Source organism: Alternaria dauci, chromosome 1, assembly GCF_042100115.1.
Source record: "Alternaria dauci strain A2016 chromosome 1, whole genome shotgun sequence".
NCBI classification, from domain to species: Eukaryota; Fungi; Ascomycota; class Dothideomycetes; order Pleosporales; family Pleosporaceae; genus Alternaria; species Alternaria dauci.
Genome location: NC_091272.1, coordinates 4,172,599 through 4,189,955, shown reverse-complemented (window position 1 = coordinate 4,189,955; position 17,357 = coordinate 4,172,599). Strand labels below are relative to the sequence as shown.

Sequence of the window (17,357 nt, the reverse complement as noted above, 5' to 3'; positions counted from 1 at the left end):
CACTTCTATTTCGTACCTCCGTCTTCACCATCTTCGATACAAACAAGAACTCCCCATTCAAATCAAAATGAGATACTCGTTCGCGATGATGGCCCTTGCGGGCGCTGTCTACGCTGCTCCCCATCGTGGAGGTGGCTACGGTGGGCCCAAGTTCCATTTTGGATCCTGGGGCGGAGAGTCCAAGGGCGTAAAGCCTAGTGGATACGGAGGATACGGAGGACACAGAGGACACCCTCACGAGGCGGCTAGCACTCCTTGTGATGAAGATAGCAGCACCATCCCGGAGTTCTCAAGCACTGTGCCTCCGGTCCCATCTTCATCAGCTTACACTCCCCCGGTTGTTACTTCAACCTATACGCCTCCCGTCGAGTCTTCTAGCACCCCTCCAAGTGTTACATCGACCTATACTCCTCCAGCTGTCACTTCGACCTATACTCCCCCGGTTGAATCTTCCAGCACGCCATGTGAAGAGACAAGCACCTCTCCAGCTGTCACTTCCACCTACACCCCTCCTGTTGAGTCCTCCAGCACACCCTGCGAGGCGACTAGCACACCCCCGAGTGTTACATCCACCTATACTCCTCCGGTTTTCACATCTACCTACACTCCTCCGGTCGAATACTCTAGCACACCCCCAGCTGTCACATCTACCTACACTCCTCCTGACGTTGAGTCTTCTAGCACCCCATGCCCTGATACCCAGACTATCACCGTACCGCCCCCCAGCTCGACCCCTGAGGTCTCTACTACCACCGTGGTCCCTCCACCAAGTTACACACCGGAAGTACCTGAATCGTCGTCCACTCCTTGCCCCGAGACCGAGACCTTTACTGTGCCATCTCCAAGTTCAACCCCCTACGTGCCAGATGAGACGACCATCTACTCTACCGTTGTAGTCCCACCACCAAGCTACACGCCTGAAGTGCCAGAAGAGTCGTCTACTCCTTGCACTTGGGCTTCTACAGGCGATTATGTACATGAGACCTCCACCTACCCTGTCGTTCCTCCTATCGCCACCGAACCTGTCCCTATTCCCGAGGCATCTAACAGCGTCATCGTTCCCGGTCCTTCATCCTCTTACAAGGCCACACCTCCTGCCTCTTCAGCCACCAACCATGTTCCTTCGACTACCACCCCCAGTTACCCCGAGTACACTGGCGCCGCTAGCTCCGCCAAGCCCCTGGCTGCCTTTGTGGCTGGTGTCGCCGCCCTCGCTTACTTTGTCTAAGCAGTTGATCATTATCAACCCCAGCATCCAACTTCCTAGTACCAGACGTACAAAAGCACGCTTTTCGCCTTTCTTACACTCTTTTATTGCAAGACTTTACCTAACACCCTTTTTAATCCCCTATACAACGACACGACACGGATACTCGAAGATGGACGGATTGAACACTTCGGCATCCCTCCGTGATCTTCAACGGCCTCCTTCTCTTCTTTTAGGTGGCGTGGCCCGTATGCGGCGAATAAGTTGCATATCCTGGCCATGGGCGTTTTCACTGCGCCGTATCGGCCAGCTCTTATTACAGTGTCCTGCGATACGCACTGCGCGGTATGGTTTGGGGTAATGCGAGTGACGAAGTAATGAAGGTGGCCTTTTGCTTGAGTAGTCTAGATAACTCTTGCAGTTATAGTAATCTATAATGTGGTCCACCAGCTTCTGAGCGGATATACTTGAGTGAGTGACTTGTACAACATAATGTTCTGTAGTGCTGGCACGTTATGAGATGACAGACTGTTGTGCATAAGTCATCCTGTACTGATACGAGCAAAGTATCCATATCGAATGCACAAACACCCATTTACCATTTCCTTCCACAATTCTCACTTAAAAACATCCATCAGAGCAAAAGAAGTGTAGTGATCACAGCGAGGGTCGAACGCGCGACCGGAGGAAGGTAGAGTCTTGCCACTAAGGGAGAGAAAAAAACATGTCACTTGGGAAAAACAGTCACCTTCACACATTCGAAGTGAAAAAAAAGAAGAACTGACTGCAATGGTCACTAAGGGGGTCGAACCTAATTGCGAATGTTAGAATGTATCTCGTGCAGTCTGTACAGGACAATTGCTTACCCTCGACCTTGGCGTTATTAGCACCACGCTCTAACCAACTGAGCTAAGCGACCTGGTTGTTGGAGTTGTGCGAAAAAAGTTTTGATCATATTCATGCGTGGAGTGTGTTGCACCAGCTACTCATCGGACCCATAGAACTAGTTTGTAAAATCCTTCTTTGGTGCATCTCCTTCTTCCTTTCCACTTGCATATGTCCGAACATGTTCCTTGCTGGCCCCCTTGTCTTGCTCGAATTCCTTCAACTCTGGCGCGTCCATGTGCTTGACTACATTGTCTGCCTGCCACTTCTTGAAGCTAAACCCTACTCCTTTATGGCTGTAATCCTTGTCATTCGCCTGGTCTTTGTGATACTTGATTTGCATAAACTCGCTGTCCCTGGTCGCGGGATCCAGACTAAGCGATACCAATCCGGTGATGGTAGCAGTCTTGGGAATGAGACGGAACGTCCAGGATTGCTTATTTTTGAACTGGATGACTTCGTCGTCGGAACGGATTACTTGGTAGGATTCGTTGACTGAAGCATTGAAGAGTTTGGGCAGGGCGAACCATTGGCCGGCCATTTTGTAGCGGTCGTTTGCGTAGACAAACTGGTCGTCGTAGACGCAGTCTGGTGTGTAACGCTTTACGCGTTGGACAGTGGGCTGGCAGGAGTAGAGGGCGATGATCTGCGGAAGTTATTAGCTCTGTCCTCTAGTTGAGCGTGACGACATGAGGGATGTGTGCATACATCATCAACTAATGCTTGCCGCTGAGGGCTCAGCTTGATGCTCTTGCTCGGGTCTGGCTCATATTCTTCACTCGTGGCTGTTTGCCTGGGCTCAAACTGCTCACCCGGCGCATCGCTTGTCTTTGGGAATCCTGAGTTTGCGTTGCTCACGATATCTCCCGTCGCCTGTCCACTGGCTGAAGTCGACATGTCTGCTCTTTGCTGTCCGGCTACTAGTCGTGGAGGTGGGTTATTGCCAGTAGGGTTGGCCTTTTGTTCCGCGTTCCAGAGTTGTACGGTAAATGCTTTTTGTGGATGCTTGAGGGCGGGTTTGCTGAGAAAGTCCTTGAGACCTGTTGAGAGAAGTTTGGAGCGAGAGCCACTGGTTGCTGCAGGCATGGAGTTTGGGTTGACGGGAGTGGAATCCATTGATGCGGTTGTGTACTATATATGCGTAGCTCTAACTCGACGTGTGCACACGTGAAGGTAAGATGACGACAGTGTAAATTGATGGTGCTAGATGCGGAGTCGATGATTCATGGACTTTGAGATCGGGAGATGCAGATGTTCACGCGGGCAGGTTGTTGTTGGATAAGAGGTGAGCTCCATCTTGCAAAAGTTCGAGGTCATGGGTTTGGGGCAGATTTGTGGAGAAGAGTTGCGTATGCCATGGGATTTGGTTGTTTCGAGGGGTGCGGGTAGGGCTGATCGGCATGACGTATTCCAGGTTTGCTTCTTTGGGCAACCTTTGAGAGCGTGGATTGCCGTGTTAGCGTGTATACGACTTTAGGCATCAGTGATTGGTCTGTGTGGAGCGCGAACACATGAAGCACATTCAGATGAATAGTGAGCTTACATTACTGAGTACAGGCTTCTCGCTTGGTAGACATGTGAAAATGGATATCCTCGAACAAGTATACAAAGGCTGACAAGGTAGGCCGGAAGAAGTAGAATGAGAGATGGTATAATTCCGCTGCAGTGTGAGTGGGAATGAATAAAATATCTAAGTCTATACAAGTGGATAAGCGAAAACATGAATCTCGACAACTATGACTACGTTCTCACAGCTTGCTGTCGTGCTGCTTGAGCCGAATAACGCCCTGGTCAAGTTAGCATGGCTGATTGCATGTGTAGGGAGCAAAGTTATTACCTCTTGTACACAGCTCGCGATGAGTGTGCCGTCTTGGGTGTACATTCTCTGGTAGACAAGGCCACGGCCATCACCAGCCCAGGGTGTCTCCATGTCGGTGAAGATCCACTCGTCAGCGCGGAAGCTACGGGGGTTGTGGAAGTAGATGGTATGGTCGAGACTGACTACCATGCCAATCTCGGGCGGCGCGTCGGCGTCGTTTGAAAGATCCTCGCCATTCTTTATACGCTTGATGCGCTGGATATCTGCCTCGTCAACAAACTTCTGACGCCTCAGCTCGGCATCGTCCATCTCTAGCAGTGCCTTGAGCACGTCCTCGTCAATGCTAGACTTTTCTTCACTCTTGCGCTGTGTGGAATAGCGCCATAACTTGTGGGTGCGGGCGACAGTGCCGATGAAGTAGCTGTCGGACATGTAGGCGATGGCGGAGAGGTGGGCTTCGTGGCCGCCGGCGGGGGAGATGCGGCCACGTGCTTTGACCCACTGTCGGCACCTCTTGGTGTGAGGCTGATCGGAGTCGTCTGCAAGGGGGTTAGAGTGGGGTGGCAGGCTGGGAGTGACATGTGAAGGGACTTGCCGTTCTTGATTGGCAGTCGCTGGCTCTGGAAAGGGCCATGGCCGCCGGGGTGTTCCACGTCGTCCATGCCCTCGACAGGACCTGGGACGTCTGGCATGGGAGTGATGTGCTCGACCTTTCTAGCTCCTCCGCTGTTCTGGCGCACGAAGCTCATGGTAGTCGTGAAGATGACCTTTCCCCGTTGTCGCGCCTGGACGGTCCTCGTCGCAAACGACTTTCCCGACCGCACCCTCTCGACATGGTAGATGACGGGAATGTCTGCGTTGCCGGCAAGCACAAAGTAGCAGTGCATGGAATGCACAGTGAAGTCGGGGTCAACCGTCTTCTGGGCTGCACTCAGCGTCTGGGCAATGGCAGCGCCTCCGAAGATGCCGCGCGCACCGGGGGGATGCCATAGAGGACGCGTGTTGGTGAAGAGGTCAGGATCGATGTCGGACAGCTGCGTCAGTTCGAGGACATTCTCGATGTCGGACTGCGAGTGGTTCATGGGCGGCGGGCGGATGAGGGTAGCCATGGTGTCGAGTATGTCAGCAGCAAAAGAGAGAGTGCAGACGTGTCAGTATGGGTTGGGTTAGGAGTGAGTACATGAATGCTCGGTCGCGTTTCGGGAGCAGCAGCAGCCAGCAAACATCCTCGAGCCGAGGCACAACGCGCACGCCCATACATGGATACTCAAGGGGCAGCGCCGGCTGACTAAGACGGCGACTTGGGCGCTCCGGGGTAAAACGTCATACTGGGGGGAATACGGCGGCAGTGGGTGGTGGTGGCCTGCGCGTACCTGACTTGTCTCGAGCCCATGTGGGATTACTGCAGGCACTCGACGACAGGCTCTGTTGCACCCATTGCTCTCGTTCCTTTTGGCCATTCTTCACGCGCGCATTGCCCTCGACTCCCTTCGGCGTCGCCTCCACGCGCCTCATATCATCACTATCTTGACATGTCGCGCATTGCCACGCCCTAATCGACTCGATCCGCTCCATCTCTCCTGCCGCCGGAAACGAGAGACACCATGGCGGAGACGAATCCGGAGTTGCAGGCCAAGCTGCAGGAGCTCGACCACGAACTCGACGAGGGCGACATTACACAGAAGGGGTGGGTACTCTCCTTCCGCACCTGACTGGCTTGTGCCTGTCGCTGTTGTTGTCGCCGTCGCCGTCGCTGTCGTTGTCGCATTCGCATCCGTCCCCACGTGCACTAACCAGTCGCAGTTACGAGAAACGCAAGACGGTTCTGCTGTCACAGTATCTGGGCCCTGAATTCGCGGCGCAATTGCAAAACGACGTCCGCCAGCAGAGCCTCACCCACAGCGAGGCCTCGGGTTCCCGCAGCGCATCCCTCGCCGCCCTCTCTGCGCCCAACCCGCTCCACCCGCCCCATATCCAACTCCCACGCCCCGACTCGTACCATGACAGCTCCGCCCCGGGCACCATGGGCTCGTCCATGGGGCACTACGCCAGCTCCTCGACGAGCACCGCCGGCAATTCCCAGTACATGGCATACCCGCCCAGCCAGGTAGGCCGTTTCCAAGAGAAGCAGCTCGGCCTACGCACCACGTCACTGCAGCGCAACGCTTCCCAGCTATCCCAAGGGAGTGAGACCTTCATCCCGCGCCCGCAGACGCCCGAGTACACCTACTCGCGCGAGCCGACCATGATGGGCAACTATGCCTTCAACCCGGACACCCAGCAAGGCTTCGAGAACGGATATGGCTCACCGGGCGAGGCTAGCAGGAGGAGCACGATGCTGGACGTGAATCAGGGCTATTTCTCCGACTTTACGGGCCAGCAGATGCAGGACCAGCGCGACTCGTACGGCGGACCGAACCGCTACTCCACAGGCGACGCCTTCTCGCCAACCGCGGCGATACCGCCGCCCATGATGAACCCGAGCGATCTCCCCATTGGCGCTGCAGACACGATGATGCCACTGGAACCTCGAGACTTGCCATTCGACGTCTACGACCCTCACAACCACAACATCAAAATGTCAAAGTTCGACAACATCGGCGCTGTACTGCGCTATCGCGCCCGCACACAGCCGAGGACCACTGCCTTCTGGGTCTTGGATGCAAAGGGCAAGGAAACGGCTTCCATCACTTGGGAGAAAGTGGCCAGTCGCGCCGAAAAGGTAGCCAAAGTCATTAGGGACAAAAGCAACCTGTATCGTGGCGATCGCGTAGCGCTCGTGTACAGAGACACGGAGATTATCGAGTTCGTCGTGGCTTTGATGGGATGCTTCATCGCAGGCGTTGTAGCGGTACCCATCAATAGCGTCGATGACTATCAGAAACTCATCCTCCTCTTGACCACAACTCAGGCACATCTCGCACTGACCACGGACAACAACCTCAAGGCCTTCCATCGTGACATCAGCCAGAACCGTCTCAAGTGGCCGAGCGGAGTCGAGTGGTGGAAAACAAACGAGTTTGGAAGTTACCACCCCAAGAAGCATGACGACACGCCGGCCTTGCAAGTCCCCGAAGTAGCATACATCGAGTTCTCGCGCGCCCCCACCGGCGACTTGCGTGGTGTCGTACTGAGCCACCGCACCATCATGCACCAGATGGCTTGCATCAGCGCCATGATCAGCACAATACCCGCCAACCACCAAAGTCAGGATACTTTCAATGGCAATCTTCGAGATTCATCCGGCAAATTCGTCGCACCAGTGCAGAGCAGAACGCCGACTGAAGTCATTCTTTCTTACCTCGACCCACGCGAAAGCGCTGGTCTCATCCTCAGTGTCCTGTTTGCTGTCTACGGTGGTCACACTACAGTTTGGCTCGAGACACCGACAATGGAGACGCCAGGTCTATATGCACACCTCATCACCAAATACAAGTCCAACATCCTAATCGCTGACTATCCGGGCCTCAAACGCGCAGCCTACAACTATCAGCAGGACCCCATGGCTACACGCAACTTCAAGAAGAACACCGAACCCAACTTTGGCTCGGTCAAGATCTGCCTGATTGACACACTCACTGTCGACTGCGAATTTCATGAGATTCTTGGCGACCGTTACTTCAGACCTCTGAGGAATCCCAGAGCACGAGAGCTCATTGCACCTATGCTTTGCTTGCCCGAGCACGGCGGCATGATAATTTCAGTACGCGATTGGTTGGGTGGTGAAGAACGTATGGGATGTCCGCTGAGCATAGCACCAGAGGAATCGGATGGTGAAGATGAGACTGAGGACAAGGGCGCGGCAGCCAACGGTTACTCAAGTCTCATCGGAGGTGGCACCACGAATAACACCAAGGCAAAGAAGAAGAAGAGTCCAACCGAGCTGACCGAAATCCTGCTAGACAAGGAAGCACTGAAGCTGAACGAAGTTGTTGTTTTGGCCATAGGAGAAGAAGTGAGCAAGCGTGTCAACGAACCCGGCACTATGAGAGTCGGTGCTTTTGGCTACCCAATACCAGACGCGACGCTGGCCATCGTAGATCCCGAGACTAACCTTTTGTGTTCACCCTACTCGATAGGAGAGATTTGGGTAGATTCGCCATCATTGTCCGGAGGTTTTTGGCAGCTGCAGAAGCACACTGAGACCATCTTCCACGCTCGGCCATATCGTTTTGTTGAAGGCAGCCCAACCCCGCAACTGCTCGAACTCGAGTTTCTGCGTACTGGACTGCTGGGATGCGTGGTAGAAGGCAAAATTTTCGTATTGGGCCTATACGAGGACCGGATTAGGCAGCGCGTCGAATGGGTAGAACATGGCCAGCTGGAAGCCGAACATAGGTATTTCTTCGTGCAGCATCTTGTTACCAGTATTATGAAGGCTGTTCCAAAGATCTACGACTGGTAAGTGCCATTTAGTTTCGAGGTGATTGATCTAACATTGCGTAGCTCGTCTTTCGATTCCTACGTCAACGGCGAATACTTACCAATCATCCTTATCGAGACACAAGCCGCATCCACTGCTCCCACAAATCCAGGCGGGCCACCTCAACAGCTTGACATTCCTTTCTTGGACTCTCTTTCTGAGCGATGTATGGAGGTATTGTACCAGGAACATCACCTTCGGGTGTATTGTGTGATGATCACTGCACCGAATACACTTCCGCGAGTCATCAAGAACGGCCGACGAGAAATTGGAAACATGCTTTGCCGAAGAGAGTTTGACAATGGCTCACTGCCCTGTGTTCACGTCAAGTTCGGCGTCGAGAGGTCGGTCCAGAATATTGCGCTAGGTGATGACCCTGCTGGCGGCATGTGGTCTTACGAAGCATCGATGGCACGTCAGCAGTTTCTGATGCTTGGAGACAAGCAGTACTCCGGAGTGGATCACAGAGAAGTCGTCATTGACGACAGAACGTCGACGCCGCTCAACCAGTTCTCCAACATTCATGACCTTATGCAATGGCGCGTACAACGACAAGCTGAAGAGCTCGCCTACTGCACTGTAGATGGCCGGGGCAAAGAGGGCAAAGGCGTCAACTGGAAAAAGTTTGACCAGAAGGTCGCAGGAGTCGCCATGTACCTGAAGAACAAGGTCAAGGTTCAGACTGGTGACCACCTACTCTTGATGTACACCCACTCGGAAGACTTTGTCTATGCCGTACACGCGTGTTTTGTCCTTGGAGCCGTGTGTATACCCATGGCACCAATCGACCAGAACAGGCTCAATGAAGATGCGCCCGCACTGCTACATATCATTGCCGACTTCAAAGTCAAGGCTATCCTTGTCAATGCCGACGTAGACCACCTGATGAAGGTCAAGCAAGTATCGCAGCACATCAAGCAGTCGGCAGTTATTCTCAAGATCAACGTACCGAACACCTACAACACCACGAAGCCACCTAAGCAGTCTAGCGGTTGCCGTGATCTCAAGCTCACAATACGACCCGCTTGGATACAATCTGGCTTCCCTGTCCTAGTATGGACATATTGGACACCTGACCAAAGACGCATAGCTGTGCAACTAGGCCACAGCCAAATCATGGCGCTGTGCAAAGTCCAGAAAGAAACGTGCCAGATGACGAGCACACGACCCGTCCTTGGATGTGTTCGTAGTACGATTGGTCTTGGTTTCATACACACTTGCGTTATGGGTATCTTCCTCGCAGCGCCAACGTACCTTGTTTCACCTGTCGATTTTGCACAAAATCCAAACATCCTCTTCCAAACGTTATCGAGATATAAGATCAAGGATGCTTATGCGACGAGTCAAATGCTGGATCACGCCATTGCGCGAGGGGCTGGCAAAAACATGGCCTTGCACGAGCTCAAGAACCTCATGATCGCGACTGATGGCCGGCCACGTGTAGACGTTTGTAAGTATTGCAGTTCTGGGTATGCATCTGACTGCTAACACGTAATAGACCAGCTAGTGCGAGTACACTTCTCACCAGCAAGTCTGGACCGGACAGCAATCAACACAGTCTACTCGCACGTACTGAATCCCATGGTCGCATCGCGTTCATACATGTGCATCGAACCCATAGAGCTACATCTCGACGTCGGTGCCCTTCGAAGAGGTCTTGTCATGCCCGTCGACCCAGATACCGAACCTGGTGCTCTGTTAGTCCAGGACTCGGGTATGGTCCCAGTCAGTACACAGATTTCAATCGTGAACCCAGAGACCAATCAGCTTTGTCTGGTCGGCGAGTATGGCGAGATTTGGGTCCAGTCCGAAGCGAATGCGCATAGCTTCTACGGCTCGAAAGAACGTTTGGATGCAGAACGCTTCAATGGCAGGACCGTTGACGGAGACCCGAACGTACGATACGTCCGCACTGGAGACCTAGGGTTTTTACACAACGTTACGCGTCCGATTGGCCCCAATGGTGCGCCAGTTGACATGCAAGTTCTGTTTGTTCTGGGCAGCATTGGCGATACGTTCGAAGTCAACGGCCTCAATCATTTCTCAATGGATATTGAGCAATCCGTAGAGCGCTGCCACCGGAACATTGTTCCTGGAGGATGGTTCGTATTGTCCACCTACTTTTACTTGATCACATTACTAACCTTCTGCAGTGCCGTTTTCCAAGCAGGTGGTCTTGTCGTCATCGTTGTCGAAATTTTCCGTCGCAACTTCCTTGCAAGCATGGTGCCTGTCATCGTGAATGCCATCTTGAACGAACACCAACTCGTTATCGATATCGTATCTTTTGTGCAGAAAGGCGATTTCCACAGGTCTCGTCTCGGTGAAAAACAAAGAGGAAAGATTCTAGCGGGCTGGGTGACAAGAAAGATGCGCACAATTGCGCAATACAGTATCCGCGATCCAAACGGCTCAGACGCGCACATGATTAGCGAAGAACCCGGCGCAGGACGTGTCAGTATGAGCGGAAGCATGCTTGGCATGGGCAGAATGGGACCAGCAAGTTTGAAAGCAAGCTCGACTCGAGCACCAAGCTTGCTCGGTATGACAGCGACAATGAGCAATCTCTCGTTATCGCAACAGCAGCAGCAGCAGCAGCAGCAACAACAACAACAACAACAATTGCAACCAGGACAACAGTACTATCAAAGCATTCCTGAAAATCCACCACCAAGCCAGACTCAGGGCGTCGAGCTCCACGACCCTAGCGATCGCACACCAACAGACAACCGCATGTCGTTCCTCCCCAATCTAGATGCGCAACAAGGTGGGGCAATGGATTATTCGCCTGTTGATCGAGTTGGTCCCTTCAACGAAGAAGGGCACCAACATCAACCTGGTAACTATCAAAACGCATACCATCCACAACAACAGCAGTATCAATCTAGCGGCAGCGGTCTCAGTGGCCAGGTACCCGATGTTCTCCGTCCTGGTCCCGCCGATGAGGGAAATCAGGGCGGGACGTGGAATGGCCGAGACTTTTACAGTGACAGCACGCCTTATCATTCTTACGACAACACGTCACCAGATCCGAACATGCAACAGCAGCCGCAAAATCAACAAACATGGACAATGGACTCGCAACAACATAGCCAGGGATATGATCCTGGATACAATGAAGAGGTAACGAGATATGTTAGTCACGGCTCGTATGATAGTAGAGCAGGAGGTGGTGGTGGTGGTGGTGGTGGGTTGAGAGTAGCGAATCGCGATTCTACAGCGAGTGAGAGTGAGGATGATAGTTGGAAGAGGGACGTTCTGGCTCAGATGAATTTTGCTGGCGGGCCTGGCGGTGCGGGTGGGGCGAGTCATGCGCAATAGTTGGGATTAGAGATTTATTATCATGTCGGTGGTAACTTGGGTAAATGAGTGGCATGTAGTTAGTTCATCTTGTTGCAGTTGTAACTCATATGGGAATGATACTGGTTATGGGGTGGCATACCTCGTGTGGAATAAGTCATCCAAAGTGTTGTCGCCATCGCCTGACAGGAACAAAGATGATATGGTTCTTAATACACTACAGGGTTAAAGGCGAATATGTCAAATGGGTGCCTTCCTCGGTACCTCCTCATTGCTCCCATCCTCTAAACAAACACCAAGGCACCATTCTGGTTGCTAATCCTCTCATCCAGATTAATCTCCCTCCTATGCCACTGACCGTGATGTTCCAGCTCACCCTCCAGCTTTTGCCCACCGTTTCTCAACGTCATGTTGCGCGCAGAGTTTCCAAAGCCGCCACCCCCACGACTACTGTCTCCACCTGGGATACGTAGGTTCTGGCCGGGCCAGATCTGATCCGCATTGACAATGTTGTTGTGGCGAGCAAGGTCTTCGTAGGAGCAGTGTGAGAAACGCGAGGCAATGGCACGCAGAGTGTCGCCTTGCTGGACGGTGTAGGTATTCTCGCCACCGCCGCCGCTGTTGTTGGAGCCTGACCAGCGGAAGCTGCCGCCGTCGTTTTCTAGGATGCGGTTCAGCGAGATGGAAGAGGATTGGTAGGAGCCGTCTGCGCGGCGGCATTGGGCATGCAGTGTGTAGTCGCCGTGCGCATCGAGCCTGATATCGCGCGACGAGTCAGAAAAGTTTCCGCCAAAGTCTCCTGCGATGCGCTGGTCGTGCGAGCGGTTGCTGGAATCTTGGTGGTGCTGGACTGGGGGAGGACCGCCATGTTGCTGCCCATACTTTCGGCGGCGCTCTTCCTCTTCTTCGTATCGCTTACGCTCTTCCTCTTCTTTCTTCTTCTCCTTGTGCTCGTCCCACTTGTCTTCTACCGCGTCTTGGCCCTTGTGTCCTGCGAATGCTCCGGCGAGAGCGCCAATGACGGTGCCTGCTACGCCGTGGCCGGCTTTACCACCGAGAGCGTGGCCCCCGTATCCTCCTGCCGCTGCACCAGCGATACCGCCCATGATACCGCGGTCACCCTCAGGGTCACCTTCGCCGCCGTATTGGTTCTGACTGCAGGTAGGCGTACAACGTCAGCAAATGTCTCATATGGAATCCCTGTGGGGACACTTACTGGCCCTGGTTCAGCGAGTTGCGCCCAGAGTTGGAGGAGTGGGCTGCAGCAGAAGGAAGCTGCTGGTACTGAGGAGGTGCCGCATCGTAACCTCCTTGTTGTCCGTAACCTTGAGGGCCTCCTTGGCCACCGTAGTATTGGCCGGCTGCACCATGGTGAGGTGGTGGTTGGTGGTGAGTAGGCTGCTGATATCCACCGCCGCCATTGTAGTCGTTTTGTCCGTAACCACCCTGTTGCTGATGGCCTCCTTGCTGTCCGTATCCGCCGCTCTGGTTGTAGCCAGAGCCAGAGCCGTTGTAGCTACCGTAGCCTGACATGATGTTTCCGTATGTAGGGATGCCTCTAAATTTCGTCGATTAGGTTACTTTAGGTGGAGACGTGTATGTTGCAATTCGAGTTGAGCTGTAGTTGGAGGTCTGGTGGGAGAATATAAATAATAAAAGTAGTAGCCAAGGTTCCTGACAGCCCTTGTCGTGTACTTCGGGAGGAATGACCCCGTCGGCGCCGAAGTAGCACCTTCTTATTTATACACCCTGCCATGATACAAGGTGTGTCGCAGTCGCACCTGTACAGCCACATGTCGTCACCGCCACTTTAAACGTTGCGGCACCATTGTGGGGATCGCGAGTTGGCCGACTCCACTTCCCTCATGCATCTCGACCAATCGCCGACGCGACACGGATAAGTCGGCGGTCTGACCTGGCCGACTAAGCCACGAACACTGGAAGGAAGACAGCGATTACGTGGACCCTCAAACGATCCAAGTGGGGGAAGTGACGACTGGGTGGGCTTAGCGATGATGTAGAGGTGTCTAGAACGATAGCTGTTGTTCTGATCTACGGGCTAAGACCTGGAAGGACCGTGTACGAAGTCAATACATGTCTCATGAGCAGTTGCTACAGGGACATCTCTTACCATGACCCAAGCTCATCTCTTTACAAGATAAGTGAATACAAAGCCCAAGTCGCACACGCAGAGCCGAAGCAACAGGAGGAAATTGTACAAGATGATGAGCTTTTCTGATAGATGGATACTATACACAAAGCTACGCTAGAATATCTACAAAAACCAAGACAACGCTAACAAATGCATCGCTCATAAAACGCCCAATCAGAGATTCAAAGAGAGACATGACAAGTATGAGACGAGGACATGTGGGACAAGAAGTAAATGATTATGAACAAGTAGTTACAAGAAGTGAACAAGGATGGAGGATAAGAAAGATAGTGTTTTAGTATAGTTATGTGAGTGCTGCCGATGATGTACAATGAACCTGGGTGCGGCATACCCAGGATAGTCGAGCGTAGCGTCGTGCACGATGCGGTGCGATGGATGGCAGGTGGTTCTGACCAAGCAAGAAATGAATAAAGCGGAACGTTGCCAACAATATCGTACAAGACTTGACTTGTCGACCAAGACCCTCTTTAGTATGTGAAGGCCTCCTCGATAAAGTCCACGCTACCTTGCGTAAGGAACGGTCTGACCGCATGCCTTACTCCATCTGCCATACCGCCTGACGCGCAAACTGTGACGGCCATGGCACCGACACGGTTCTTGACCTCATCTTCGATCAAGCTCGATACTTGCGGGCGACCACTGTACATCTTGACCGTCTCACTGCTGCTCTCGACACGACCCTTGGGTCTTGAGATGAAGAGCTTGATGCGGAGACATTGCTTGCGGCCCTTCATGCGGAGGACCTCGTCCATCCAGGGCCGTACCCACTCTAGACAGTCGGATGTGGGGACTGTCCAGATGAGGACTATTCTTTGTGTGGCGGTAGTGCCGTTGTTGTAGCCGTTGACGAGGTGCTTGAGGTACATGACCTGATGGGTAATGCCTACACCACCGGCGAAGAGCACTGCGGTGCCGTACGAGTCCAGGCTGTGGTGGCCGCCATACGGACCTTCGATGAAACCAAAGGTGGTGAATTGCTCGTTGGGGCTCTTGCACGCCTTTTCGTACATGTGGCGCGTAAGGCCTGTACGGGCACGGCAGACAAGGCTGATTTGCTTGGACTTTTGAGGACGGCCATGCATGGCGAGGACATCGCCTTCAAGCATGGGCAGTGTCATTTCTTTTGAGTCGGGGGTGAGGGTGGCAGCCCAGGCAACTGAAAAGGGATGCGAAGACCACAAGGAGAGGGCTGGCATCCACATGTGCACGTGGCATCCTGGGCGGGGAGTCCATTCGCGGACCATGTTGATGGTCAGACGAACAGCTTCTCCTGGCATGGCCTCGACGGTGATTGAAGATCGTTGCCTGACACCAAAGCCGTAGTAGATGATCGAGGCCCATCGGCAAAACCACTCGGCACCCCAGAAGAAGAAGATGAGTTGCATCCATGGGACTTGGGGGAGGTGGTGCAGCTCCAAGTGCTTGTAGAGACCAAGGAGGGCGGCAATGACACAGAGACGGTGGATGTTGAGGAATGTCTCGTAGAAGGCGTGGCGGAACGGCGACCATGCTTGGATGCCAATGAAGGTAAAGGCTACGGTTCCGACCATACCCCAGCCGTACGAGCCCTCAGTGTGGAGAGCGGCTGTAACGGCAGGCCATCCTGCTGCAAGCTTAGTGTTGTACAACCAAGCAATGGTGTGAACGATGGCCTCGAGGATGGTGATGCGCGCAGCCCAGCGGTGGAACAGGTTGAAGTCGTCGTACGAGACTTGGAGAAGAGTGATGAGCGGGTTGTTGCGGAGGGCAAAGAGGACGGTGGGAATGAGGTTGAGTGCGGCCAGTGTTCCCGAGCGTCCACGGAGCGCGGCGAGGGTCTCCTTGTGGTCGAGCACGTCGTAGGGGAGCGCGACACACCAGGCGACGTTGAGGCCAACATAAATGAACAACATGATGGTGTGCCATCTACCAGGAAGGGTTCCGTTGTCGATGGCGCTGCTGATCTGGAGTTGGGCGTTGTGCTTCTTCTTCCAGAGGGGTGCCATGAGGACATGCCTGTTGAGCCACGGCCACCAGCCTGTCCGGTTGACCTCCCAGTACTTTTGTTTTGGGTTTCCCATTGCGCTCAGGTGACGGCTGTGTTTCCACCACATGTTTGATATGCGCAGAATGATGAGCAGTCCAGATATGCCTATAAGGAGGTAGAGAAATGTGTCTACCCATAGGTAGTTGCCGACTTGGTCCACACCCTCAAGACCGTACGAGTATTTGAGATCATCGAATTCGGCAGCATCCCAATTCGACAGAAAGTGGCGCTTGGCGATTGGTGTGGCTGGTTGGGCGCCACGGAGGCGGAGGAGTCTGGTGAGAGACATGTCTCGGTAGTTGTGATTCGGTTGTGGAGAGGTACAGGTCGCTTGTGAGTCGGTGCTCACAAAGGGATGCTAGCTGCAGGTTCTCGAAGATGCGAGGCTACGTGATGCGACGTGATGCGATCAGTGAAGTGTTGCGCACTACCAGGTGCTGTGGATGACGGGGTTCTTGAAGCAGGAGAAATAGCGCGACGTCGTTGTCAATGGACCTATATCCCACGGGCGCTTTGCGAAGCGGCTGGTGTTGACAGTGTGGGGCGGGAATAGGCCGTGGTCACGGAAAATACATCACAATGTGTCGTGAAGTAGCCGGTGTGTGTGCACAAGGATTGGGGAGAACCGACAGTGCGCTGCACGTCGAGATGGTGAATTGGGGGTAGTTGGGGTGTTGTTGGAAACGAGGCTCGGACCAGTCCTCGGGTGGAATTGGCAGACAATAGTGCGTAAGCGGCGAACTGGCGATGCTCGGTATCGATAGTAGCGACGGTGAAGGCGAATAGGGCCGACGAGGGTATTGAGCGGCGACGTCAATAGACTTTGTCTTCACCGGGGGCGGAGGAGGCACTAGGGCGTGGAATTAGGGGACGTGGAAAACGAGCTCGTGAAAAGTATGAGAAGCGAAGGTGTATGTACTGTGTTGCCGTAGCGAGTGAGCAACAAATGGACAAGAAACGAAGGTATGGAATCGACACGACAAGGGACGGCGGAGCGTGAGGTCAGAGGGGGAGCGAGGGAAACAGTGGATATGAGGTTCGCAACTTGCGAGGGTTGCTGAGGCCGACGCAGGGGTTGAGGCAACGGAACAGGCGGCTGATTGGCTCCGCAGCGCCCGGCCAGCCTAGGCGCTGAAACGACACGAAGGAAGCTGTCCACTCACAATGCCGTGCCTGGATGCGCCATGAAACCAAGCCTCAGCTCACCGTCTGGCCACCGCCAACGGGAATGGCCGAGAGAGGGCGACACTGGCAAGCATGTGACGAGGTGCCGGCTGCCGGCCTGCTCCACGCTGCATGATACGCTCCAGGATGCCCGCCGCAACTCACTGATGCCGTGTCCCATCTCTTGCGCACCAGGTACAGTATGTACAGCTGCACCGTCATCCCTCTCCTGCCATGATCCCGCCTCTCCTGCCAGACTCTGGCCATCGTCACGCTCCGCCACACCCGCTCAAGGCCCAAATCAGCCGCCCAGTCTATTCCTGCCAATACGGTTGCGCGCGCAAGGTCCGTTGCAAGACG

At 53.9% G+C, this 17,357-nt stretch overlaps 6 protein-coding genes across 6 annotated transcripts; 2 read left to right on the top strand and 4 right to left on the bottom strand.

Moving 5' to 3' along the window:
• Positions 1–67: 67 nt before the first annotated feature.
• ACET3X_001306 (uncharacterized protein) lies at positions 68–1,228 on the top strand (the record flags this gene model as incomplete). The annotated part of the gene is made up of 2 exons (XM_069446583.1): positions 68–298; positions 704–1,228. The coding sequence occupies 2 exons, from the start codon at positions 68–70 to the stop codon at positions 1,226–1,228; spliced, it is 756 nt and encodes a 251-aa protein (XP_069311548.1).
• A 982-nt stretch (positions 1,229–2,210) lies between these two features.
• On the bottom strand, positions 2,211–3,208 carry ACET3X_001305 (uncharacterized protein; the record flags this gene model as incomplete). Its single annotated transcript, XM_069446582.1, has 2 exons — positions 2,211–2,738; positions 2,801–3,208. The coding sequence occupies 2 exons, from the start codon at positions 3,206–3,208 to the stop codon at positions 2,211–2,213; spliced, it is 936 nt and encodes a 311-aa protein (XP_069311547.1).
• Positions 3,209–3,840: 632 nt separating this feature from the next.
• On the bottom strand, positions 3,841–5,020 carry ACET3X_001304 (uncharacterized protein; the record flags this gene model as incomplete). Its single annotated transcript, XM_069446581.1, has 3 exons — positions 3,841–3,879; positions 3,930–4,450; positions 4,507–5,020. The coding sequence occupies 3 exons, from the start codon at positions 5,018–5,020 to the stop codon at positions 3,841–3,843; spliced, it is 1,074 nt and encodes a 357-aa protein (XP_069311546.1).
• A 495-nt stretch (positions 5,021–5,515) lies between these two features.
• ACET3X_001303 (uncharacterized protein) lies at positions 5,516–11,655 on the top strand (the record flags this gene model as incomplete). Its single annotated transcript, XM_069446580.1, has 5 exons — positions 5,516–5,598; positions 5,715–8,312; positions 8,358–9,784; positions 9,833–10,436; positions 10,488–11,655. 5 exons carry the CDS (start codon positions 5,516–5,518, stop codon positions 11,653–11,655), a joined length of 5,880 nt encoding a protein of 1,959 aa, XP_069311545.1.
• A 263-nt stretch (positions 11,656–11,918) lies between these two features.
• On the bottom strand, positions 11,919–13,167 carry ACET3X_001302 (uncharacterized protein; the record flags this gene model as incomplete). Its single annotated transcript, XM_069446579.1, has 2 exons — positions 11,919–12,789; positions 12,851–13,167. 2 exons carry the CDS (start codon positions 13,165–13,167, stop codon positions 11,919–11,921), a joined length of 1,188 nt encoding a protein of 395 aa, XP_069311544.1.
• A 1,107-nt stretch (positions 13,168–14,274) lies between these two features.
• Positions 14,275–16,122, bottom strand: ACET3X_001301 (uncharacterized protein; the record flags this gene model as incomplete). Its single annotated transcript, XM_069446577.1, has 1 exon — positions 14,275–16,122. One exon carries the CDS (start codon positions 16,120–16,122, stop codon positions 14,275–14,277), a length of 1,848 nt encoding a protein of 615 aa, XP_069311543.1.
• Between the last annotated feature and the right edge of the window lie 1,235 nt (positions 16,123–17,357).